We start from the raw sequence: 26,666 nt of genomic DNA, 5'->3' as shown, positions 1-26,666 counted from the left end.
TTTTCTCATAAGTTGTCATTAATGGAAATAGAGAGAGTACAGCGCCAACATGTTCCTGTAAAGGTCAAGGGTGGGACCAACAAGCAAAGGGAACCTTGGATGGCAAGGGATATACAAAAATGCATTAGAAATAAAAGGGGGGCTTTTGGCAGTTACAAAAGACTAAAGACGGAAGAAGCCCTAGGAGTATAAAAAGTGCAGGGGCATACTTAAAAAAGAAATTAGGAGGGCGAGGAGGGGCCATGAAATAACACTGGCGAGCAAAATAAAGGAAAATCCTAAGATGTTTTATAAGTATATTAAGGGCAAGAGGATAACCAGGGAAAGGGTAGGGCCCATTAGGGACCAAAGTGGCAGTCTGTGTGTAGAGCCAGATGATGTAGGCGGGGTTTTAAATGAATTTTTTGCATCTGTGTTCACTATGGAGAAAGACGATGCAGACATAGAAATCGGGCAAGGGGACTGTGACATACTTGAACATATTAGCATCGAGAGGGAGGAGGTGCTAGCGGTTTTAGCAGGCCAAAAAGTGGATAAATCCCCAGGCCCGGACGAGATGTATCCCAGGCTGCTGTGGGAGGCAAAGGAGGAGATTGCAGGGGCTCTGACACAAATTTTCAGAACCTCTCTGGCCACAGGGGATGTACCAGAGGACTGGAGAACAGCTAATGTAGTACCATTATACAAGAAGGGTAGCAGGGATAAACCAGGGAGCCTAACATCTGTGGTAGGGAAATTATTGGAAAAAATTCTGAGGGACAAAATTAGTCTCCACTTGGAGAGGCAAGGATTAATCGGGGATAGTCAGCATGGCTTTGTCAAGGGTAAATCATGTCTGACAAATCTGATTGAATTTTTCGAGGGGGTGACTAGAGGGGTGGATGAGGGAAATGCTGTGGATGTGGTTTACATGGACTTCAGTAAAGCCTTTGACAAAGTCCCGCATAGGAGACTGGTCAAGAAGGTAAGAGCCCATGGGATCCAGGGTGCCTTGGCGCGTTGGATCCTAAACTGGCTGAGTGGCAGGAGGCAGAGGGTGATGGTCGAAGGTTGCTTTTGTGACTGGAAGCCTGTGTCCAGTGGGGTACCTCAGGGATCGGTGCTGGGTCCCTTGTTGTTTGTGATCTACATAAATGATTTGGATGAGAATGTAAAAGGTATGATCAGCAAGTTCGCAGATGACACGAAAATTGGTGGGGTGGTAAATTGCAAGGAGGAAAGCCTCAGGCTACAGGACGATATAAACGGGTTGGTCAGATGGGCGGAAAAGTGGCAAATGGAATATAACCCTGAAAAGTGCGAGGTGATGCATTTTGGACGGACAAATAAGGCAAGGGAATACACAATGAGTGGTAGGACCCTAGGAAGTACAGAGGGTCAGAGGGACCTTGGTGTACATGTACATAGATCCCTGAAGGCAGCGGAACAGGTAGATAAGGTGGTTAAAAAGGCATATGGGATACTTGCCTTCATTAGCCGAGGTATAGAATATAAGAGCAGGGAGGTTATGATGGAGCTGTACAAAACGCTGGTGAGGCCACAGCTGGAGTACTGTGTGCAGTTCTGGTCGCCTCACTATAGGAAGGATGTGATTGCTTTGGAGAGGGTGCAGAGAAGATTCACCAGGATGTTACCTGGGATGGAGCGCCTCAGCTATGAAGAAAGACTAAACAGGCTGGGGTTGTTTTCCTTGGAGCAAAGAAGGCTGAGGGGGGACCCGATTGAGGTATACAAAATGATGAGGGGCATAGATAGGGTAGACAAAGAGGAACTTTTCCCCTTAGTAGGGGGGTCAATAACAAGGGGGCATAGATTCAGGGTAAGGGGCAGGAGATTTAGAGGGGATTTGAGGAGGAACATTTTCACCCAGAGGGTGGTTGGAATGTGGAACTCAATGCCCAAAAGGGTGGTAGAGGCAGGAACCCTCACAACATTCAAGAAGCATTTGGATGAGCACTTGGAATGCCAATGCATACAAGGCTATGGACCAAATGCTGGAAAATGGGATTAGACTGGACAGGGATGGATGGGCGGCGCAGACACGATGGGCCGAAGGGCCTCTTTCTGTGCTGTAAAACTCTATGACTCTATAATGCAACAGATTTCAAAGGCATGGATCCAATTTCATTCAGCTGGGCTGCCAGGTGCAGAGTTTGGCTAAGGACACAGGGGTAAATAACTCCAGACAAGACACTCAACACTTTTTGAAAGGAGTGAATTTCCTTCTATAATAAAGAACCTCAATTTGCTGATCTACTGATCATGTATTTTCTTCAGCAGCCACTCTTAATACCTGATCGATAGAAGGAATTTGTATCCAGGTCAAATCTATACAAACTATCTGATGGAGAGAAAATTCTGCCTTTACTTCTCAAAGACATGGCTGAACAAATGTCAATGTTTGGCGATACGGCTTGCTGTGCCTGGATAGTCATCGTACTTTAATTCATAAACTGTAAAATTGGCAATTTGAAGTACTTTCAAATACGCTCAAGTGGTCAACCAAATTTAACACATTTAAAGAGGATATTAAAAAAAATGAAACAAATTGAAAAAAATAATAAAAAGCATAATAGAAAACATAATCAGTGGCAACTATCCTTCCTGTAATGGTGGTGTTCTGTTGCTACTTGCACGTGGTGCCGACAGCTGGATCCTGACAAAAGGCACAGGAGCAGCAGGTGGATACTTTCTGTAACGTGTTGTGCAAGGGGTGTGTTGGCAGCAGCCGGCCAGAGAAAATGGCCAATGCTAAATTGAGGGGAAGTGCGCTGTACGGCTATAGATCGGTACCTTTGGATAGAACGACTGTCAGCTGGAAATTGACTGCATGGAAGGCCGAAGCCGAGATGGTAGAACTGCTTATAGGAAGACTGGAGTGGGAAAGCTACAATCGGCAAACAGGTTGCAAGAGGTGGCAGAAAGGAAAATGTGATGGTGAGGTATCATGGCATTAATGTTCTGATGACTGATTAGCATAAACACACATCCAACCACATAATGACATAGTACTGCTGCAATATCCCTATTAAAGTGGAAAGGATGTAAATCTCGACTGTCAGACATTAAGGCACATTAAGGTCTTGCAGCAATAAGTGTATTAATTTCCCAGACAGCCAGGAACGAGGCTCGTTTTGCTATAAAGCACCTTCTTTTCCATTAGTGAAAGTCATGCCATGCATGCACATTAGTTGATATTCTTCAAATTCAACTTCCATCTCAGCAAGTAGAAACTGTTGTAAAGTGTGGCTATCCAACGAGAAAAGTATTGGATCAGCCTTCCATGATCAAGATGAGGATTGGCCACGTGAGCGAAGTACCAGAGGCTGTGGACACCCAGTAAGCTGATCTCAGTATAAGACAGCATCTTCAGGCATGGCGAGGAGGTGGGGGAGAACTGGAAATAAGTGCAAGTTCAACAGCAAAAACAGGGATGAAATGGGAAGGCGAAAAAGAAAGTCTTCACTTTAGTGGTACAAAGTTATTACACTTGACATCTGAATGGCATTATTACTGTAATAATGGCAATATTTTCAATGTCACAGCGCTTGAGGCTGAATTTCAGACAGTAAATCTGCAATTCTCTGGCACGGTCAATGGTCTAAAGGTTAAGGTATATCCTATAAACGTAAATTTGGAATGATTTTATTGTATTTCAGGAGTAATCCTTGGGTAATAAAATATTGTTTTTGCTTCACTAAAGCATTCTTTGTATTAGAAATACAGTCTCAGTGTGTTAACGCTTCCAACAACCTCCTCACTGACAGCTAGTGCCTGGTTAGTAAGTGATGACAACTTCTTCCAGAAACCAGTGTCCCAGCTTTTCCTTTTCTTTGCTTGTGGATGCCAAATAAACATACTTATGTCACATTAACATTTGAGAGAATAAGTGAAAGAAAAGCAGGCATGTTTAATACAATGAGCTAGTATGATGGTGTTATAACCAAGCTGTGCCTAGTTATTACACACCTTCAACTTAAGTGATGCAGTACTTGTGGTAAACCACTGTTTGTATTCCACTGTGTACATGCCTGTACATGCCTCGGCTGACTCCTCCCACGAATCCAGGTATAAAGGTGACTGCTCCACAGCCCCTTTGTATTCTGGACCGGTCGACCACTCGAGGCACACCTTCATTCTCTTGTTAATAAAAGCCTGTTAATTACTCGCTTAATCTCAGTCTTTTGAGTTATTGATAGCGCATCAATTTTATTAACAAGATTTTTATAATGGAGAAGATCCTCACACCAGCATGCCTGGACTTAGATCATCGGGAGGCGGACTCATCCACCAAGTTTACTCACTGGCTTAGGTGTTTCGAAAAATTCCTGACAGCCTCCGCTGCAATCAAATCGGACGAGGACAAACTGGATGTCCTGACCTCCAAAGTGAACCACCGAGTGTACTCGGTCATCCAAGACGCGACCTCGTACGCGGATGCTCTCAAGCTCCTCAAGGACCAGTACACGCGCCCAGTGAACGAAGTGTACGCCAGGCACCTTCTGGGGAGTCGTAAACAACAACCTGGGGAATCGACCGAGGAATACCTTCAGGCACTGTCTGTGCTTGGCCGGGCCTGTGGTTGTAAGGATGTAAAGGCCGCCGTGTACACAGAGGAACTTATCCGGGACGCTTTTGTAGCGGGCCACAGATCCAATTACACCCGACAGCGACTGTTGGAGCAGAGTGACCTCGACCTCAACAAGGCCTCTGAACTCGCACTATCATTGGACGCAGCTTACCGGGGCATGGATGCCTACTCCTCTGCACCGTGGACGCCGCGGGAAACGACAGCCTGGGACACGGTAGGACCGTCTCATAGCGCCGTGCCACCCCAGCCACATCCCAGCAACGGCCCAACTACCGCAGCAGTGTCCCAAGGCCAGACAGCAGTGCCCCAAGGCCAGAAATGCTACTTCTGTGGCCAGGCCAAACACCCCAGAGCGCGCTGCCCGGTGAAAAATGCGATCTGCTCGGGCTGCGGGAAGAAGGGACACTACGCCAGCGTCTGCAGGGCCAAAGCCACCCCAAACCCCAGCAGCGCCGCGTGTGGGCCGTGCGGGCCGCCATCTTGGGCCTCCCCAGCCACGTGCGAACCACCGGAACAGCAGCCATTTTGGACGCCTCCAGCCACATGGGGATCATGGACGCCGCCATCTTGGACGACAGCCGGGACGCAGCAGACCCCCAACACCGCCTCATCTGATACCCGCAGCGACACACCGACCCCTACGCTGGCCTCCGTTACACTGGACCAAGCGAGACCGCACCAGCTGGCCAGTTCCACAATGGACATTAAGGTAAATGGTCACGAAACAATCTGCCTTTTTGACTCTGGGAGCACGGAGAGCTTCATCCACCCCGACACGGTGCGGCGTTGCTCTCTCCCAGTCCTGCCTGCGCACCAGCGGATTTCTATGGCCTCCGAGTCCCAGTCGGCGGACATTGGCGGCTACTGCGTGGTGACACTCGTAGTAGACGGGACTGTGTATGATAATTTTAAACTTCTGGTCCTGCCCGACCTCTGCGCTGCCGTTCTACTGGGGTTAGATTTTCAGTGCCACCTTAAAAGTGTTACGATGGCGTACGGTGGACCCCTCCCCCCACTCACAGTCCGCAGCCAGCAGCTTCCAAATTGCCCGCCGCGCACCAGGTGCAACCTCTCCACACTCAGTCACCCCCCCCCCCACTGTTTGCTAACCTCACCCCCGACTGTAAGCCCATCGCCACAAAGAGCAGGCGATACAGTGCTGGGGACAGGGTTTGATGACAACTTCTTCCAGAAACCAGTGTCCCAGCTTTTCCTTTTCTTTGCTTGTGGATGCCAAATAAACATACTTATGTCACATTAACATTTGAGAGAATAAGTGAAAGAAAAGCAGGCATGTTTAATACAATGAGCTAGTATGATGGTGTTATAACCAAGCTGTGCCTAGTTATTACACACCTTCAACTTAAGTGACGCAGTACTTAACATGAATTACAGGACAGTCCATTCTGAAGGGATGGGGTTCATATATTGTCTCAAGTGCAAGCAAATTGATCTCTGGCGAATGCAATGAGGCAAATTCCTCAACGTCTGAAGTTCAAATGTCTTTAGGTTGTCCAAACTCTCAAAGTTATTTGGAAACAATGATTAAAATGTATAGATAACAAATTATGGCAATGTTATTGAATTAATTCCTGCGCTCAAATTAGTTACAATTACTGGTCCGTACATTGCACAAAGGTGGTGGAGATCAGAGTGATTTATGTAAGCATTTTGATAGTCTGATTCATTGTTATTTTAGTTTGTGATGAACCTTTCAAACAACCTATACAGTAGGCTTGGCTGAATTCCCAGTGTGACACTTATTCAGGCTCAATGCTAAAGCTTTTAAAAATCAAACGTTGAAATACAAAAATAATTACTTTAGAGTTAACAAAAGCACCAAAGTGGTTTGCAAATCTGCCGGTTTCATTATTAACTGGATTATCCATGAATTTAGCAATGACTGAAAAGGCAAGACAAATAAGAAAGTCAAAGCAATTAGCATGACCAAAAAAACTCAATGCTGTCTTCTGGGTTAATGATGAAGTCGGTAGTGCACTATAACCACGGGTAAAAAATGGTTACATTGAACCAAAATTATGCTTACAAGAAATATTGCACCTCAAAAAAAATCACATATACACCAATGTTTTAAGGTTGGGACACTGGTTAAACAAAGAATGGTTACAATCAAGTAGCATTTTTATTTGAGTTTGAGTTATTTACTAAATTTTTTGGGATTCCTTCTTCCCTATTGCCTCGTCCATGAAACCAGGAGGAGAAGAAAACATGAAAATGTCACTCACATCCTTAAAAAATTGTACCAGAAAACAGCTGGGCACATTGGCAGAGGAAACCGGAGCCACCATTTTTAGGAGGCAACATTCATTGCAGGAAATTTTTAAACAATAAGAATTTCTTCCCTTTGTGGTTACATCAGTAAAACTATCATAAATGCACAGCTCGGTAATGTAACGGGAATGTCCCCACTTGGCTCTCACTGTCTCACTGCCACACAAACACGATGTGTCACTACGATGCTTCTTTTCTGCAAAGCAGCTCAGCTAATCCAATTGGAAAGTTCACAAATGCCCATTTTTGTCTCAGTGTCACAAGCCCTTTATTTAGATCTGGTATTCAAAAGCTTCAATATACTGAAAAGCTCAGTTGACAGGAAATAGATAAACCACCACTGAATGGTTTCTTCTTTTGATAAAAATTGTCTGCTGCCTCAGTTACTTTTCCTCTTTCCCACCCATTCTTTAGATAACCAACAGCTTTAAATTGTACTTTTAGTACCAACCATTCACAGCACTGGCCTGCATACTTCACCACAAATGTCTCCTACATCGCCAATCCACACATAACACTGCTAACATCCGGTAAATAAACCGAGAAAGATGCTAGAACTCAATTATGTCCTGAAATATTGTACAGTACTCACTGTTTGCCAATCCCCCTCCTTTTGTGTTGTACTTTTTAAGTTTATAGTGAAACTGCACTGTTATCTAATGTAAATTGGCCAGGCCTTCTACCCAAGGAATAATTATCTTCAACCTATCAAAGATAGGTTGCTGGTGCAAGGCAAAAGTGGATGGTAATGGGACTAGAAAAAAGAAACAAAAGATGGGTCGAGAGGAGCTGTAAATGACCACAGCAGAAGCATTGCCAACTGCTTCTGTTCTTTCCTCCCTGTCTCCTTTCCCTGCCTCTGCATCTGCTTAAAACCTGTTACATCTCTACCTCTTTCCAGTTCTGATGAATGGTCACCTGTTTCTCTCTTCGCAGATGCTGCCTGACCTGCTGAGTATTTCCAGCATTTTCTGCTTTTATTTCAGATTTCCAGCATCCGCAGTATTTTGCTTTTGTCGGAAGAATATGAAACTTTGAGAAAAATACACTGCAAGATATCTAGGTGTCAAATCTTAATTTCAGTTAACATTTACCTTTTCAGATACTTGGCATGTGTCAGGAAGTGCCAGGGTTGCTCCAATTCGAATCAGATGTGGGTGTAGCATTTGCGCCGAGCTGCCTCTTGTGACCGCGCCCAGCACCATCAGATGAGCAGTGCAGGCAGATTTCTCAAGCGCCATCAGAATCAATTTCAAAGAGACCTCGGGATTCACAAAAGTTCCAATCAGCTCCGCTGCTTTCACAGACTAAAAGGTGGAATGACAGAGGTGTCAAGTCAAGGGTTGCAACTTTATCACAACAACCTGGAGTATTTTAAAGCCTATTCCAGGAACGTACCCAAATTGCTTAAAATAAATATTGCACTGCAAATGTCACAAAATCATTTATGAGCACCTAATTCTTCAATATTTGACTAAAAATAGGTTGTTACAATTTGATGTAGTACATAATGCAAGATTTTAAAATAACAATGATAATGCAGTCCACAAATACGTCTTTCAAACTATTTAGCTGTTCAATTATTTCCGATTGTGGAGGCTGGTATTATTGGTGTAGAATTTATACTGCTAACATTTTGGGTCAGAAAAAAAAATTGTTTAGTTTCTCCAAGCAATAAAAAACACATTTAATTGCAATGTGGTCACACTTCCGTCAAAAATATTTTTTGCGTGTGTATGCATGTGTGTTAAGATGTTCTTATAGATTCAGAGTAACTAGTACAATAATTCTCAACAAACATTTAAAAATATATGTACACAAGTAACCTCTAAGAAGATGAAAGTCATAGTCATTTATTGTTTTAAAACATAAGAATCATAGAATGGTTACAGCACAGAAGGCAGCCATTTGGCCCGTCGAGCCCGTGCAGACTCTTTGCAAGAACACTTCAGCTAGTCTCACCCACCGCCCCCCCCCAACCCTTTACCTGTAGCCCTGCAATTTTTTTCCTTCATGTACTTATCCAACTCCCTTTCGAAAGCCACAATTGAGTCTGCCTCCACCACCCTTTCAGGTCGTGCATTCCAGATCCTAACCACTTGCTGCATAAAAAAGTTATTCCTCATGTCACCTTTGGTTCTTCTGCCAATCACCTTCAATCTGTGTCCACTGGTTCTTAACCCTCCCGCCAATAAGAAACGACATGTTGCTGCTTTAACAGTGATAGAGGAGAAACCTTCATCCAATCGGCCTGGCTATCAATCCCTTTTGAACGGTGCTTCAGTGCTATTGTCCTAACCAGCTAGTATAAGAAGAACATGCTACTCCTTCAATCGAAACAGTGTTTAATATATAAACATGATGACTACTTATTTATTTACAGCAGTATTTGTACAGATGGGAATCAAATGTGTTTTGTACAACAGGATTCCTCTGAATGCACCTTGTTCAGTACTTTAGAGATGGGGATGGGTAGGACTGCCTCCATAAAATGAAACATCAATAATATGTTTGTTATTGGGTACTCTCAATAGAAGTGCAAACAATGAATTTAGACAGGATCATCCCCTTGAAACCACAGGATGATCAAGTTTACGACAACAGCCAAGAAGAGCATGAGTTGTTGCAATGATGTGCAGGCGAGCTCAGTGTGTAACGGAATACAGACATGACAACACAAGATGCTCTGTGAAAGCAAAACATGGCAACAGAATGCAGGTCCACCATGAACTAGTCAACTGGAATCCCCTCCCCTTTTTTTTCAAGCCAGGATCATCGTACAGAAGCTGTTCCTGGTTAAGTCTCTGTACCACTCCATCCAGTAATGTGGGTACTGAACTCACCTAACTGAGGCAGCCAGAGTGACATGCGGCCCTGGGAAATAAACGCACAATCTTGTGATTGGGAAGCTACTCTTGGAAATCAACATGTTTCCGTCTGGTAGCACTTATGGCTACTGGGTTACATCATCATTTATTGTCTAACACCCCTCACTGTGAACAAAGCAGCAATAGTACTTTCAAAACTAGCACTGGGTTAAAGGTCCACAGTTCCTACGTATCCTGAGAGTTTCTCATCCTTTGCTCCAGAAAGACAAAAATTCTGTACCAAAAATCAACCCTTCAAGACTGCGATAAACAAATAAAACACCAAAATCAAACAAAACAGAATAGTTTCTTTTTTTTTAAAGTACAAATAAAGCAGAAAATGCTCAGCAGATCACCCAGCAATTGAAATGTAAAACTGAGTTCATGTTTCAGGTGGAACCATTCGTCTGAAAAAAAAGGAGTAATTTCCAAACATGTCGTGGATTAGTATCTCCGATTTCCTTCGCCCCACCAATGGCGATCATGCTTTCAGCTACCTAAACCCTGAGCTCTGGAATTCCCTCCCTGAACCTCTCTGCCTTTCCTTTAAGATGCTCCTTAAAACCTACCTCATCTGTCTTAATATCTCTATGTGGCTTGTGTCAAATTTTGTTTGATAAAAGCTCCTGTGAAGTGCCTTGGGACGTTAACGGCGCTATATAAATGCAAGTTGTTGTAGTACCCTGATTCTAGGCATTCTTCTCCAGTTTCACTTGACAAGATTTATCACTGGACGTTTTACTGAATGTAACTTCTGCAGGTACGTTATATGCCAGTAGAGGCTAATTTTTGCAAAGTTGAAAACTTTGGAGTTTCATTATTATTTAAATACATTAGTAAAAGGGTCAGAAGCCTTTGAGAGATCTCGGTATGAAATGCTCATGGATGCTCACTGAAATATCGCTTGTGCGTGACAGCAACAGAAGGCAGATACATACGTTCTGAACCACGGGTGTCTCCTCATCTGAACATGACCGATACAAGGTACTGAGCAGCAGCTCCATGTGCTGCGTGATGTGATCCTCAGCATGGAGCAGCAGCACAATCAGGAGCTGGGATGCTTTAACCCGTGTTGCAGGAACCCAGTCAGTAATGTCTCGGCTAACGGCTGGCAAAACTTTGGACAAGTTCCGAAACACCAGCTCTCGGCATCCGAGTCCAGGACGTTCCACTAGAAACAAAGGACAAAATAAATCCAGTGCAAGTATCATTGTCAGGTTGCAAGCTGCAGGGGTAAAAATAATTGTTATCCTATATATGAAAAGCATAGGGAGGGTGGTAAATAATGACAATCATAGTCACCCTCCTCAAATGAGGCAAAAATCAGTGCAACACATTCAGCAGGCCTCGTGTTTTCAGTACACACTGAAGGCAAGTGCAGGAACTTAATAATGAAAATTCACAAACGCAACCCTGATGCAATCCACAAGTTTAATAAAATGAGAATTCAATTAGCATTCACATAAGATAATGCTCAAAAGGAGCCACGTCTGACATTTCATAGCAGTTTCAAGGAGGTCTGTCACACGAGATATTAAACTGAAGCCCCATCTGCCTGCTCAAGTGGACGTAAAAGGCACTATATAGAGAAGAGCAGGTGTTTTTCTTTGTTTGTCCTGGCCAACATTGATCCCTCAACCAACACCTCTAAAGCAGATTATATGGTCATTTATTTCATCGCTGTTTGTGGGATCTTTCGGTGTGTAATTTGGCTGCTGTGTTTCCTTACATTACAACAGTGACTACACTTCAAAAGTACTTTATTACAAAAAGAAAATAATGCAGATGCTGGAAATCTGAAATAAAAACAGAAAATGCTGGAGAAACTCAGGTCAGGCAGCATCTGTGAAGAGAGAAATAGAGTTAACGTTTCAGGTCGATGGCCTTTTGTCAGAACTGGAAAAAAGCAGGAAATGGAACAGATTTTTAAGCAAGTGTAGTGGCTGAGAAATGGGGGAGGGGATGAAAGAACAAAAGGGAAGGTCTGTGATAGGATAGAAGGCAGGAGAGATGAAGAGACATTGAGAGACGCTTGCACCCACAAACCCGACAACGGGTTTTAAACTCTCCTCCTTCCACTATAAATAATAGACTGCAGCACTCAGACAGTGCAGGATCCTCTGTTTAATGTTTTGCAGCTCTGTGATTATAAGTTACACTAACACAATGAAAGCCTTTCCTAGCACCATTCACGACTTCAATATGCAGACAAGTTCATGTCGAAACTGATATCCCTAACTGCCAGCCATACTACAACTGTGCAGCAAACCATGCAGCAGTCTCCTGTGCTGGAGTATTCCTAAATAACAAGGCCACATTTAATATTGTCCTTATTTTCTTGAACAAATAAGCTATCAAAAATCACTGAATACGTGATACAAAAGACTCAGTGGTTTACAGAAAAATTGACCAGTTACCCACATAACAGTAGTCTGATTTTCAGTAAGCCCCCAAGCCCCCTTTCCTGTACGTGCAGCAATTACTGAAAGAGAACTTAAAAATGCTCTGCATCGTGAAAACTTTTAAACCAGGTTTTTAACACCAGGAGGCAGCAACTCCTGCAGTGAATCTGATGAAGACAGAACTGCTTTTGAAAACTCTGGTAGAAACGAAGACCATTCTGAATAAATTGCAAGTTAATAATTGTAAAAATCCATGACTTCTGACTTGCATAGGAACAGGATGCGGCCATTCAGCCCCTCGAGTATATTCTGCCATTCAATGAGCTGTATCTTAACTCCATCCACCTGCCTTGCCTCCAATATCCATTTATACCCTCGTTGAGCAAAAATTTATCTATCTCAGTTTTAAAATTATGAATTGAGCTAGCATCTACTGCTTTTTGTGGGACAGAGTTCCACACATCTAGCACCCTTTGCGTGAAGAAGTGTTTCCTAACTTCTCTACTCAATGGCCTGGCTCTGATTTTAAGGTTGTGTCCCCTTGTCCTAGACTCCTCCCATCAGTGGAAAAAGTTTCTCTCTATCTTTAGAGGAGTACAGAAAGTGCAGGGGTGCAATTAAAAATATTAGGAAAGCAAAGAGAGAGCATGAAAAATTCTTGGCAAGTAAAATCAAGGAAAACCCAAAGATGTTTTATAAATATATTAAGAGTAAGAGGATAACTAAAGAAAGGGTAGGGCCTATTAGAGATCATGAGGGTAATCTGTGTGTGGAGGCGGGAGATGTCGGTAAGGTTCTTAATGAATACTTTGCATCTGTTTTCACAAAGGAGAGGGGCGAAGCAGACATTACTATCGGGGAGGAGGAGTGTGAAATATTAGATGAAATAAACATAGTGAGAGAGGAAGTATTAAGGGGTTTAGCAGTTTTAAAAGTAGTAAATCCCCAGGCCCGGATGGAATGTATTCCAGGCTGTTAAGCGAAGCAAAAGAGGAAATAGCAGAGGCCCTGACCATCATTTTTCAATCCTCTCTGGCTTCAGGTGTGGTGCTGGAGGACTGGAGGACTGCTAATGTGGTACCCTTGTTTAAAAAGGGAGAAAAGGATAGATCCGAGTAATTACAGGCCAGTCAGCCTAACTTTGGTGGCGGGAAAATTATTGGAAAGAATTTTGAAGGACAGGATAAATCTTCATTTAGAAAGTCACGGATTCATCAAGGATAATCAGCACAGATTTGTTAAGGGAAGGTCGTGTCTGACAAACTTGATTGAATTTTTTGAGGAGGTAACAAGGAGGGTAGTGCATTTGATGTAGTGTATATGGACTTTAGCAAGGCTTTTGATAAGGTTCCACATGGCAGGCTGGTCATGAAGTTAAAAGCCCATGGGATCCAGGGCAAAGTGTCAAGTTGGATTCAAAACTGGCTCGGAGACAGGAAGCAGAGGGTAATGATTGATGGGTGTTTTTGTGACTGGAAGGCTGTTTCCAGTGGGGTTCCACAGGGGCTCAGTACTAGGTCCCTTGCTTTTTGTGATATATATCAATGATCTAGACTTGAATATAGGGGGTATGATTAAGAAGTTTGCAGATGATACTAAAATCAGCTGTGTGGTTGATACTGAAGAAGGAAGCTGTAGACTGCAGGAAGATATCAATAAATTGGTCAGGTGGGCAGAACAGTGGCAAATGGAATTCAATCCGGAGAAGTGTGAGGTAATGCATTTGGGGAGGGCTAACAAGGAAAGGGAATACAGATTAAATGGTAGGACACTGAGTAGTGTAGAGGAACAAAGGGACCTTGGAGTGCATGTCCATAGATCCCTGAAGGTAGTAGGCCAGGTAGATAAGGTGGTTAAGAAGGTATACGGAATGCTTGCCTTTATTAGCCGTGGCATAGAATACAAGAGCAGGGGGTTATGCTTCAACTGTATAAAACACTAGTTAGGCCTCAGCTAGAGTACTGCATGCAGTTCTGGTCACCACATTACAGGAAAGATGTGATTGCACTAGAGAGGGTACAGAGGAGATTTACAAGGATGTTGCTGGGAGTAGAGAATCTTAGCTATGAGGAAAGACTGGATAGGCTGGGTCTGTTTTCCTTGGAACAGAGGAGGCTGAGGGGAGACCTTACTGAAGTGTATAAAATTTTGAGGGGCATAGATAAAGTGGATAGAAAGGACCTGTTTCCCTTAGCAGAGGGGTCAAAAACCAGGAGGCACAGATTTAAAGTAAATAACAACAGAAAATGCTGGAAATACTCAGCAGGCCAGGCAGCATCCGTGGAGAGAGAAACAGAGTTAACGTTTCAGGTCTGGGACCCTTCATCAGAACTGGAAAAAGCTGGAGATGTAACAGATATTAAGCAGGTGCAGAGACAGGGGGGGGGGGGGGGGGGTTAGGAGGGGAGGAAGGAATAGAAAGAACACCCTGTACTTTTGTAAGAGGCAGGAAAGATAAAATGTTGCAAATGGGAATGGCAAAAATCATACTGCATGAAAAATGGGGGCAGGGATAATTATCTGAAATTGTTGAACTCAATGTTGAGTCCGGCAGGCTGCAAAGTGCCCAATCGAAAGATGAGGTGCTGTTCCTCGAGCTTACGTTGAGCTTCATTGGAACAATGCAATAGCCCGAGGACAGAGAGATCAGAGTGGGAGTGGAGGGGAGAATTAAAGTGACAGGCGACCGGAAGCTCAGGGTCACCCTTACGGACTGAACGGAGGTGTTCCGCAAAGCGGTCGCCCAATCTGCATTTGGTCTCCCCAATGTAGAGGACACCACATTGTGAGCAGCGAATACAGTATACTAAATTGCAAGAAGTACAAGTAAATCGCTGTTTCACCTGGAAGGGGTGTTTGGGGCCCTGGACAGTGGGAAGGGAGGAGGTAAAAGGGCATGTGTTGCATCTCCTGCACTTGCACGGGAAGGTGCCAGGCGAAGGAGAAGGGCTGTTGGGGGTGATTGAGGAGTGGCCCAGGGTGTCGCGGAGGGAGCGGTCCCTTCGGAATGCTGAAAGGGGAGGTGAGGGGAAGATGTGTTTGGTGGTGGGATCACATTGGAGGTGGCGGAAATGGCGGAGGATGATCCGTTGAATGTGGAGGCTGGTGGGGTGAAAGGTGAGGACAAGGGGAACCCTATCGTGGTTCTGGGAGGGAGGGGAAGGGGTGAGAGCAGAAGTGCGGGAAATAGAACGGACACGGTCAAGGGCCGTGTCAACCACGGTAGAGGGGAATCCTCGGTTGAGGAAAAAGGAACAGAGGCCCAACCAGTCCCCATCCACCACCACCCTCCTCCGCCTGGCTGAACTTGTTCTCACATTGAACAACTTCTCCTTTGACTCCACTCACTTCCTCCAAATTAAAGGTGTTGCTGTGGGAAACCGCATGGGCCCTAGCTATGCCTGCCTTTTCATGGGATATGTGGAACACTCTTTGTTCCAGTCCTACTCAGGTCCCCTCCCTCACCTCTTTTTCCAGTAAATCGATGACTGTATCGGTGCCGTTTCCTGCTCTCGCCCTGAACTAGATAAGTTCATTCACTTTACTTCCAATTTCCACCCTTCCCTCACCTTCACATGGTCCATCTCCGACTCTTCCCTTCCCTTCCTTGACTTCTCCGTCTCCATTTCTGGTGATCGGCTTTCTACAAACATCCACTACAAGCCCACCGACTCCCACAGCTACCTGGGCTACACTTCCTCCCACCCCGCTTCCTGTAAGGACTCTATTCCATTCTCCCAGTTTCTCCGTCTCCGCCGCGTCTGTTCTGACGATGCCACCTTCCATACCAGTGCTTCCGACATGTCTTCCTTTTTCCTCAACCAAGGATTCCCCTCTACCGTGGTTGACACGGCCCTTGACCGTGTCCGTTCTATCTCCCGCACTTCTGCCTTCACCCCTGCCCCTCCCTCCCGGAACCACGATAGAGTTCCCCTTGTCCTCACCTTTCACCCCACCAGCCTCCACATTCAACGGATCATCCTCCGCCATTTCCGCCACCTCCAACGTGATCCCACCACCAAACACATCTTCCCCTCACCTCCTCTTTCAGCATTCCGAAGGGACCGCTCCCTCCGCAACACCCTGGTCCACTCCTCAATCACCCCCAACAGCCCTTCTTTCACCTGGCATCTTCCCGTGCAAGCGCAGGAGATGCAACACATGCCCTTTTACCTCCTCCCTTCCCACTGTCCAGGGCCCCAAACACCCCTTCCAGGTGAAACAGCGATTTACTTGTACTTGCAATTTTATGTACTGTATTCGCTGCTCACGATGCGGTCTCCTCTACATTGGGGAGACCAAACGCAGATTGGGCAACCGCTTTGCGGAACACCTCCGTTCAGTCCGTAAGGGTGACCCTGAGCTTCCGGTCGCCTGTCACTTTAATTCACCGCTTCACTCCCACTCTGATCTCTCTGTCCTCGGGCTATTGCATTGTTCCAATGAAGCTCAACGTAAGCTCGAGGAACAGCACCTCATCTTTCGATTGGGCACTTTACAGCCTGCCGGACTCAACATTGAGTTCAACAATTTCAGATAATTATCCCTGCCCACATTTTTCATGCAGTATGATTTTTGCCATTCCCATTTGCAACATTTTATCTTTCCTGCCTCTTACAAAAGTACAGGGTGTTCTTTCTATTCCTTCCTCCCCTCCTAAACCACCCCCCTGTCTCTGCACCTGCTATGTTACATCTCCAGCTTTTTCCAGTTCTGATGAAGGGTCCCAGACCTGAAACGTTAACTCTGTTTCTCTCTCCACAGGTGCTGCCTGTCCTGCTGAGTATTTCCAGCATTTTCTGTTGTTATTTCAGATTTCCAGCATCCGCAGTATTTTGCTATTATACAGATTTAAAGTAATTGGGGGAAGCTTTAGAGGGGATTTGAGGGGAAATTTCTTCACCCAGAGGGTTGTGGGGGTCTGGAACTCACTGCCTGAAAGGGTGGTAGAGGCAGGAACCCTAACCACATTTAAAAAGTACTTGGACGTGCACTTGGGATGCTCTAACCTGCAGGGCTACTGACCAAGAGCTGGGAAGTGGGATTAGGCTGGATAGCTCTTTGTTGGCTGGCGTGGACATGATGGGCCGAAATGGCCTCCTTCCATGCTGTAACTTTCTATGATTCTATCTACCCAATCTTTCGATCTTTCATAATTATTAAAAAGGGGTAAACCATTAGGCAGGGTACTGAGAACCAGCACAAAATAGCAATCCACAGACAATACAGAATGTCCTGTTGGTCCTGCTGCCTTCTTGGATTCAGCAATACAATCATTATTATTTCACTAACGACCCCTTACAACAGGTACAGAGAACAGACTCCCATCTCATCATTATGGGCTGGATTCAAACTGGGGGCAAACGTGTGCTAACTGTGCTTCCAAAGTCCTGAGATTCTCAGCTTTTTTCAACCCTTTGATTTACTCACAATTTTGTGTAGGATTAAAACATCCTGTGATTCGTGCACATTTCTTTAATTCTAATTAACAAGAGATCATAAACCAGCACTCCTTCCACTCTGCAATTTCCATCTTGTTCTAACATAAGCTATCCTTTCAACCATGGCTCAGTGATAGAACTTTTGCCTCAGAAACAGAGGGTTGTGGGTTCAAGTCCCACTCCAGACAGTCGAGCACAAAATCTCGGCCGACACTCCCAGTGCAGTACTGAGGAAGTGCTGCACTGCCGGAGGTGCCGTCTTTTAGATACGACATTAAACCGAGGCCACGCCTGCCCTCTCAGGTGGATGTAAAAGATCCCATGGCACTATTTAGAGGAAGAGCAGGGGAGTTCTCCCCAGTGTCCTGGCCAATATTTATCCTACAGCTAATATCACAAACAGATTATCTGGTCATTATCATATTGCTGCTTTTGGGACCTCACGGTGCTCAAATTGGCTGCCATGTTTCCTACATTACAACAGCGACCGCACTTGAAAAGTATTTCATTTGTTGTAAAGTGCTTTCAGATATCCTGAAGTTGTGAAAGGTGCTACATAAATGTAAGTCTTTCTTTTCTTTCTATTATGTACTATACAACAGCTCTCAGGTCAATCAATTTAGGAATAGTCGACTACAATTCCCCATGGATAATTCAGTATTCTTGATTTATTGATTCAGTGTTGTAGTCTAGAAAAGATTTTAACGACTATTTTAAACTCCTGTCGGTCCCAAACAGGTAGGACATAAATCTGCATCCACAATATTCTACGCTGCAAAGTTCTAAGTGAGGTGCACTGCGTCACCATCAGTGAGGGGGAAAATAACCAAGGGAAACTGAACCTCCGCTTACGTTGTGCACCTCCTGGCAACTGGTTAGAGCAGCACAAGCAAAACTCTCCGAGCACGTCATCCTTTTGGCTGGAAAATGGTGCACATTCTTGTGAAGGTGTCTAACACAAGGGAAGCAGAGAAAAATTAGGGCTGACAACAGGAGTGAGTATGGGAGAGAGAAAAAGAAAATTAGAGAGGAAGAAAAAAAATCTGAATGCAAACAATTGTACTGTATAATTACACGTCAATAGATGGCAAAAGGTTAGGTAATAATCAGTGCTTGAAAGAAAAATATGGAGAGACACTCCCCTTTTGTCCCAAGGGAGGATTTTCAGATTCTGACCATTCTTTTAAACATTTCCTTCACTCCAGTCCACTAGTTCAGCCATTTGCCTCCTAGCTACCTGTTGTCAAAGACCGTGACTATTAATTGTCTGCACCTTTATCTCAAGGCGGTAACTGCTGTGCTGGATGAAAAATCATTCCATTGCCTGGCTGGAACTATGGACTAGGGCTGACTTCACTTTTCCTCTAACTTTCTACAGCTGTCACCCTGATCAAAGAACGGGAAGGTTAAAATGCCAGGTTCATTAACTTGAAAGCAGGCCACGGTGGTCAACGAAAAATTATTAAAAGCCAAGAGTTGCCCCAAGGTTCAAAATAATCTTTTACTTTGAGCTGTAGTGTAAAACTACTGGGTCACACACCTATATTCCTCGTTCTTTATCCAACACACACACATACACAAAAACTGCAGTAAACTAGTATGCCACATCAAAACACAATATTCAACAGTAGTTACATTCTTCACAACAAAACCTTCAACCTAATTGTGCATCAAAGGAAAACAAAGGCCAGAAAATCAAATAAAGCTGGATTTCAAAGATTTAAACAACTTTTGAATAATTAAATATTAGAAGGAGCACTACCGCATATTTATAGATTTAAGAGATATGAAAACTCCCATTTTCTCCTGTTCTCAGGGGTCATGTTATGTTTGATTGATCTTACACAAAGTTGGAATCCAGTTTTACAATCTGCTTACTAAACAAATTTGTTATGGAGAAATGATCACTGAAATATTCCATCATGAAAATGACATTCATCTATGCCTCTTATGTTGCTGAAGTTGAATTGAATTGAAATCGTGCAACAAAAAATGGCTCATGTTGGTTTATTAAAAATTGCACATTTCAAACTACTGGATAATTAAATTTTTTCCAAGCAAAAAGGACATTGAATAGGAACGGACTGTATTAACAATTTAGGTAAATCAGTTATTTTCTGCCAAACTAATTCTAAACCGGTTTCTATGTGTCTATCTTGCTATTGTTATAATCAATATTAACATTGATTTATACAACATTCTCCTCTTGAAAGTAACCAACATGGCAATTTTGCTTACAGATTTGACTCTTTCCTACCTGTCAAAGATTTTTGCACTAGAACATGTACTTTTGTGAGAGACAATGAGACATGTGATTCGTATAATTGGATGGAATTAGCAGTTGGATTATTAGGGTTTACTGGTTAGAGCACTTTGTTGCATTGAGTACAAGGCTTGTAAAATGTGTCACTGTACATTTATGTAGGGATGCATTCTAAGTATTTGATCAGAAGATCTGGATCTTTGGATATGCAGGATGCACAAGTTGGTGTGAACATTTTGTTGTCCTGCCTTGGATATAGTAACTGGCTGACAAGCGGACTGCTTAATGGCTGCATTACAGCAATGAGCATTACGAGAAGTGACTGAATAAATGTTATCCTCCTGATTTTGAAAGTTAAAAATTTAATCCACCAGGATTCACTGATATGACAATATCGCAAAAGACCCCATGGCACTATTTCGAAGAGCAGGGGAGTTCTCAGTGTCCTGGCCAACATTTACCCTTCAACCAGCATCATTAAAAACAGATGATCTGGTTATTATCTCATTGCTGTGTGTGGGACCTTGCTGTGCACAAATTGGTGGTGGTGTTTCCTACATTACAACAGTGATTGCATTTCAAAAGTACTTCACTGGCTGTGAAGCGTTTGGGACCTCCTAAGGCAGCGAATAGCACTATGTAGATGCAAGTTCTTTCTTTCACATGAATTCAAATGGAAATGGAGCAGGCATTACTGTTTGAACTTGACAGTAAGCACAGATCTGTGTTCATCATTTATTGCTATTGTGTTCAGAGTTTCTCTCTCCTCCCTCCTCTCGTCTCAGAGAAAATCCAAAATCCGAAGCAGAAATAGAATTCATCCACCGAGAGCTGCAGCACTATTCCTGCTCTCGAGTCAAAAACACAGCAATAATTTTCAAAAGAACTTTGAAAAGAAATGTTCTTTCATTCCATAATTGCATTTAATTATACTGAACAACATTCATCTTTACTAATTTACAGCAAATCTGCTTTGCCAAGATTACTTGCACATCTTGAAAGTTGGAAAAGTCTTTAAGCACTGTTAATTAATCTTAAAATTTGCCTGTGTAAACAAGAGCTTAAGTTACCACACACAGCTGTGAAACAAATTCTCAGTTTACAATGCATCTCAAATGATCCCAAAGCCTCAAATATGAACAACCTACATTGTCACTTCCCATCAGGCCTTTTCTCTGGATGGCTGCCTCATTCTTTAATTGCTCAATCAGCCCGTTCTCATGCACGTCCCCCAAACCAGGCAAATTTTGATATTCTTGTACCTCAATATTCATAACACATTTCAACATATGTTGCAACTATATAGAGAACTCTGAAATTGATTAAAATCATCTGCACAAAATGACTAGATCTGGTCACCACTTCAAAGTTGAGCAAGTAAATTAATTCAGTCAAATGGTTACGGTGTGAGCCAATGCTTTGGAAAGTTGCAATGAATTTAAGAAATATCTGGGTTGTGAACACTACATACACACACCCTAAAACTTATTTACTTTGAAAGCCATTTGCATATTGCACAGCCTTTTTTCTGGATACGAGAAGATGAGCTTTCTCAGAAGACTCATGCCGCAAGTTACATTTGTGGGAGATTGATGCAAACCATTGCAAGTTTGCAAAAAAAAAATCATAATTGTGCCAATACTAAACAGTTTCTTTATTTTACTTAATGGATCAACAAATACAATTTAAAAAGTCTGGGAGGGGAACTTACTCAATCAAATGGCCATGTCGACAGCAGCACAGATGACAATATTTTTGATGCTTTTTTTAAACTAATGAATACAGGTTTCTCTAAAGCGTCCTTTTGATTATGCAAGAAAATATACTCCTCTACTGCAGAGAATGGACACTTCAGGCAATGTGCAAGATTATACTGATGGTGATAAACTTAGAGAACTCATATAACACAAACAGTTGTATACTTAGGCTGTATTACACTAATAGGTACTGGTCTGCAGTTCATGTTCCAGCCAGACACAAGTATACGCTGCTTCACTCCTGCCCAGATGAAACAACTGTCCTGCCCTCAGACAGAGCTCTGCCCATGTCTGGATACATGCATTCACAGAGGTCCTTTCCATATTTAGGCATTTATTCTAATGTTTAGAGAGCAAGGATGAGGGGGTGGGGGGTGGGTTGGAAATCCCTGCTCTCTAAATATTTAAATCAAGGTAAAATACATTTAAAAAGTGCCCAGGGGTTCAATTCAACCGTGTAAACCAGGTTTGATACAGCACTGAATTTACACCACAGGTTGGGCCCTGACTGTGGATTTACACTGTCGCTCTACTGTTAGCACAAAGTAAGAATAGTTTAGCTCCGACACTAAACTAACTGTGTAAATGTACCCTTACAGAACACGTAGACGGGAATTCATAACATTTATAGCATATGCGCAAGTCAACTCAGTCACAACTAAAAGACAGAAATTGGTAAACTAGTCACACTAGTCAGTGCAAGCCTACTTCCAGTAGTATCTGCTATCTCTGCCAGGTGAAAGGTGTTGTCATTTAAAAAAACAACTTATTTTTGCTAGTGTTGGAAGATAAGGATATGTAAAAGAGAAAGAGAGAGCTCTTAATTATACAGCAGGTGGAGTGGTTCTCACTGAGACCCTGTCATGCAACTTTATGGTCCAGTCTTTTCAAATGTTTAATTGGTAATTCATGTGTGTGTGGGAACAGTGGCTGTCTTGTAGGTGGGAGCTATCAGCTACAGTATGGTATGGTCAGGCACATCTGTTTAGTTAATTAAAAGTAAAGCCAATAGCAATGTTACACCATTGCTATTGACATGTCACACATGGCATGACATGTAATGTTTTACACTGAACACAGTAATGTTGTTGATACATTGCTAACACATATTAATCTGTCTATCGGCATGATGATTGATTAGATTGAATGATTGTTTAGATTGGAAGGATACATTTATGTAGAAAAAAAATCAATTAACCCATGAAGTGAAATTGCTAAAAATTCTCATATAGCTTTGATTAACAATAAGAAAACACCACCCTAAAACTGCCAGCTACTGTTTACAGTGCGTGAAATTTCATTTACTCTTTTGAAAGCTGGCTCCCCCACAAATGACAGGAAATGGAAACTTTCCATCATACGGTGGAGAACAATTTCCTGTGTGAACGAAGAAAGTAATGCAAGTTTTCTCTTAATACTTTGTACCACTCAAAACGCACTCCACTGCCTATTTTTTCCCCATGGAAAATATGTTCAGACACCGTCATAATTCAAGGTCAATAATCAAATCTGCAAAAGATTAAATGGCTCTTACCAGTTATGTAGCCAAGTACTGTATTGTGTTTAGTGCATACATATTAATTAATGATTAAATATTTGAAGCATGAGTGAGCATGTGTGGACGTATTTTTGACCAAATAGCAGCAAGGAGGGATGACGGGCAGTAAAGAGAGGCTGCAGCAGCAACTAGGGGTGAGATAACTGGCAGTAATGGTTTTCTAGTTTCGTGGGGGGGGGGGGGGGGGGGGGAAGGTTTGGGCCACAATGCAAGCTTATACTGCCACCGATTCATCCAAAGTGGTATTGGTGGAAGACTTGTCCTAGAGACGAGGCTGGATCACAATGGTACTATCAAGGCTGCAAAACACAGGCAGAGCAAAACACAGGCAGACAAATTGCACGCTTGTCAATCATTGATGATAGGCGGACAGCATTTTAGACCCTGTGCCCACTTACTATCCTAAATTTGCGCAGGATTTAACCTTTTCGTCCTTCTTGGAGCTTCCCCTCATAAGTCGCCATAGCACATTTTTCTGTGCATCCATTGTTGCACTAGTGCTTCAATGCATCATATGTCTCTCCAAGTTCAGGAATCAGACTATAAGTCGGCCAAGAAGCAGAGACAGAAGTAACCTGGTAAGGCACATTTATAGCTCAAACAAGTGGTACCCTAAAAGGAGCCTTAAATATTAGGAAGTGCCAAATTCTCTCTCAGTAGAATCCTCATTTGAGGACGCTGATAGTTGTACTCCTAGACTTGCAAAGAATATCTGATGACTAAGCTTGTTTAACCAACCTTCCAAATATTAAAAAGAACACTTGCATTTATATAGCGCCTTTCTCGACCACCAGTCGTCCCAAGGCACTTCACAGCCAATTATGTACTTTTTGAAGTGTAGTCACTGTTGTAATGTAGGAAAATATTAGGCACACATGTCCCACTTCCTGATATGAATACTTATTAAAAGGAGAACTTTATCAACATGGCAGCACAGTAGCATAGTGGTTAGCACTGTTGCCTCACAGCTCCAGGGACCCGGGTTCGAATCCGGCCTCGGGTGACTGTCTGTGTGGAGTTTGCACATTCTCCCTGTGTTTGCGTGGGTTTCCTCCGGGTGCTCCGGTTTCCTCCCACAGTCCAAAGATGTGCGGGTTAGGTTGATTGGCTATGATAAATTGACCCTTAGTGTTAGGGGGATTAAATACGTGGGGTTACGGGGATCAGGTGGGATATGTGTTGGTGTAGGGGTTACGGGGATCGGGTAGGATATGTGTCGGTGCAGGCTCGATGGGCCAAAATGGCCTCTATCTGCACTGTGGGGTTTCTGTGATTCTGTTTCTGTGATTCTGTGAACATGAGTGTCTGTTGTGAGGACATTCTGGCAATACTACACCAGTAATAGTTTGGGCCAGTAAGGAATGTGGAACTATTCAATCTCCTAGTCTGCAGAGGCTCACTGGTCTTAGTAATAGATCACAGGACCATTTTGAACCTGCAGCACTTGAGACATATATTTAAATCCTCAGGTCATGATTTGCTCAAAGCCTTTAAAAGATTTTGGATAGCTTAGATATCACAAAATACTGATTGCATAAGCTGCTTTGCTGGAAGTTGGAAGGTGCCACCTTGCTTTAATTGTAAAAAGACATTTACATCATGGAGTGTGATGGAATACTCTCCACTTGCCTGGATGAATGCAACTCCAACAACACTCAAGAAGCTCGACACCAGCCAAGACAAAGCAGCCCGCTTGATTGGCACCCCATCCACCACCATAAACATTCACTCCCTCCACCACCGGCGTACCATGGCTGCAGTGTGTACTACATACAAGATGCACTGCAGCAACTCGTCATGGCTTCTTCGGCAGCACCTCCCAAACCGCGACCTCTACCACCTAGAAGGACAAGGGCAGCAGACGCATGGGAACACCACCGACTCCAAGTACCCCTGCAAGTCACACACCATCCTGACTTAGAAGTATATCGCCGATCCTTCATCGTCGCTGAGTCAAAATCTTGGAACTCCCTCCCGAACAGTTGTGTGAGAAGTACCTTCACCACACGGACTGCAGCAGTTCAAGAAGGTGGCTCACCACCACCTTCTCAAGGGCAATTAGGGATGGGCAAGAAATGCTGACTTTGCCAGCGACACCCACATCCCATAAACGAATATAAAAAAAATACATGCTCCGTGCTATCGAATATTGTTGCCTATTGGTGCATAAACACACAGTGGGCCTACTGAGCTACTTTGACTATGTTTTAAAGAAAGAAAGGAATTGCAAATATATATAGCATCTTTCAGTACCTCAAACCAAAGCGCTTCACAGCCAATGAAGTACTTTTCTGAAGCATAATTGTTGGCCAGGACACCAGGGGAACTCCAGTGCTTTTCTTTGAATAGTGCCTTGGGATCTATAAGTTATCTAAGAGGACAGATGAGATCCCATCTGAAAAATGGAACCTCGGGCACTGTGCTGATACTAAACAGTTAGTACTGGACTGAAGAGTCGGCCTAGATTATTTGCTACAAGTCTCGAGAGTGGGGCTTGAACCCATAACCATCTGACTCAGAGGCAAGAGTGCTACTACAGAGCCAAGGCTGACACCACTAAGGTGATTAGCTTCTGATACTTGATTAAAAAAAATCCAAGTCACTTGTAGCTGCTTTCATCGCCCGAATTTAAAATGCCCACGGCCCTTTCAGGATAAATTATTTTTAGCTTGAAAGATGGAACTGCAGTAACACCAATATGTTTGAAAATGCACCAAATTTGGAGATATGGATGGTACAGTGAATTAGATACTGGCTATTCACCTCTGGGACCTGGGTACCAATCTGTCCAGAATGATAGGATGAAAGCTTCCACTGTCCGATGGGTGCAAGAATCCCAAGTGAAATGATTTTGGGCAATTTTCACTTCAGTTCCTACTGAGCACAGGCCTACAGCAGAAAGCTGCCGATAATTTAGTAATCTTGCTCAAAAGGGGCCACAAGATGGTTGGTGAGGGAAATGGGTGCAGTGTGGTGCTCTTCTGAGGTTGCTGCAGAGGCACATTGTTTACTCTACATCTGGCTGTGCTATAGCTACCCTGGAGCGCTTGATGTTGAAACTGGGTTCCTGAATTCCCCACACGAACATCCCCCACTTCAATGAGCACAAAAACATTGTTTAAATTAAAGTGCCAAAAGGTATTCACAGCTGTTCACAATATATAATAACTAGCTGAAGTGCCCGGCGGTGCCGAGGCTTTTTCGAGGGCATGTTGTTGTTGGAAGAGAGAGAGAGAGCGGCTGCGGGGAAGAGAGAGAGCGGCTGGGGGGAAGAGAGAGAGCGGCTGGGGGGAAGAGAGAGAGCGGCTGGGGGGAAGAGAGAGAGCGGCTGGGGGGGAAGAGAGAGAGCGGCTGGGGGGGAAGAGAGAGAGCGGCTGGGGGGGAAGAGAGAGAGCGGCTGGGGGGGAAGAGAGAGAGCGGCTGGGGGGAAGAGAGAGAGCGGCTGGGGGGAAGAGAGAGCGCGGCTGGGGGGAAGAGAGAGAGCGGCTGGGGGGA

General features: G+C 43.7%; 1 protein-coding gene across 5 annotated transcripts in view; it reads right to left on the bottom strand.

The window, feature by feature from the left end:
- The window catches only part of dnaaf5 (dynein axonemal assembly factor 5), a 279,409-nt gene that overhangs the window by 193,803 nt on the left and 58,940 nt on the right, over positions 1-26,666 (bottom strand). For all 5 annotated transcript variants that reach the window (XR_015079991.1, XM_086001145.1, XM_086001144.1 and 2 more), the window contains exons 5-6: positions 10,689-10,921; positions 7,978-8,190 (exon numbers count right to left, since the gene is read on the bottom strand). Coding sequence is in view for 4 of the 5 variants with exons in the window: in XM_086001145.1 (XP_085857271.1) it covers positions 7,978-8,190; positions 10,689-10,921 (446 nt within the window). In the remaining variant the exon portion in view is untranslated. The remainder of the gene's footprint in view (positions 1-7,977; positions 8,191-10,688; positions 10,922-26,666) is intronic.

Source organism: Somniosus microcephalus, chromosome 11 (genome assembly GCF_052327205.1).
Source record: "Somniosus microcephalus isolate GS21.2 chromosome 11, FLI_Smic_1.0, whole genome shotgun sequence".
Lineage (NCBI taxonomy): Eukaryota > Metazoa > Chordata > Chondrichthyes > Squaliformes > Somniosidae > Somniosus > Somniosus microcephalus.
This window is presented reverse-complemented; position numbering and strand designations above follow the sequence as displayed.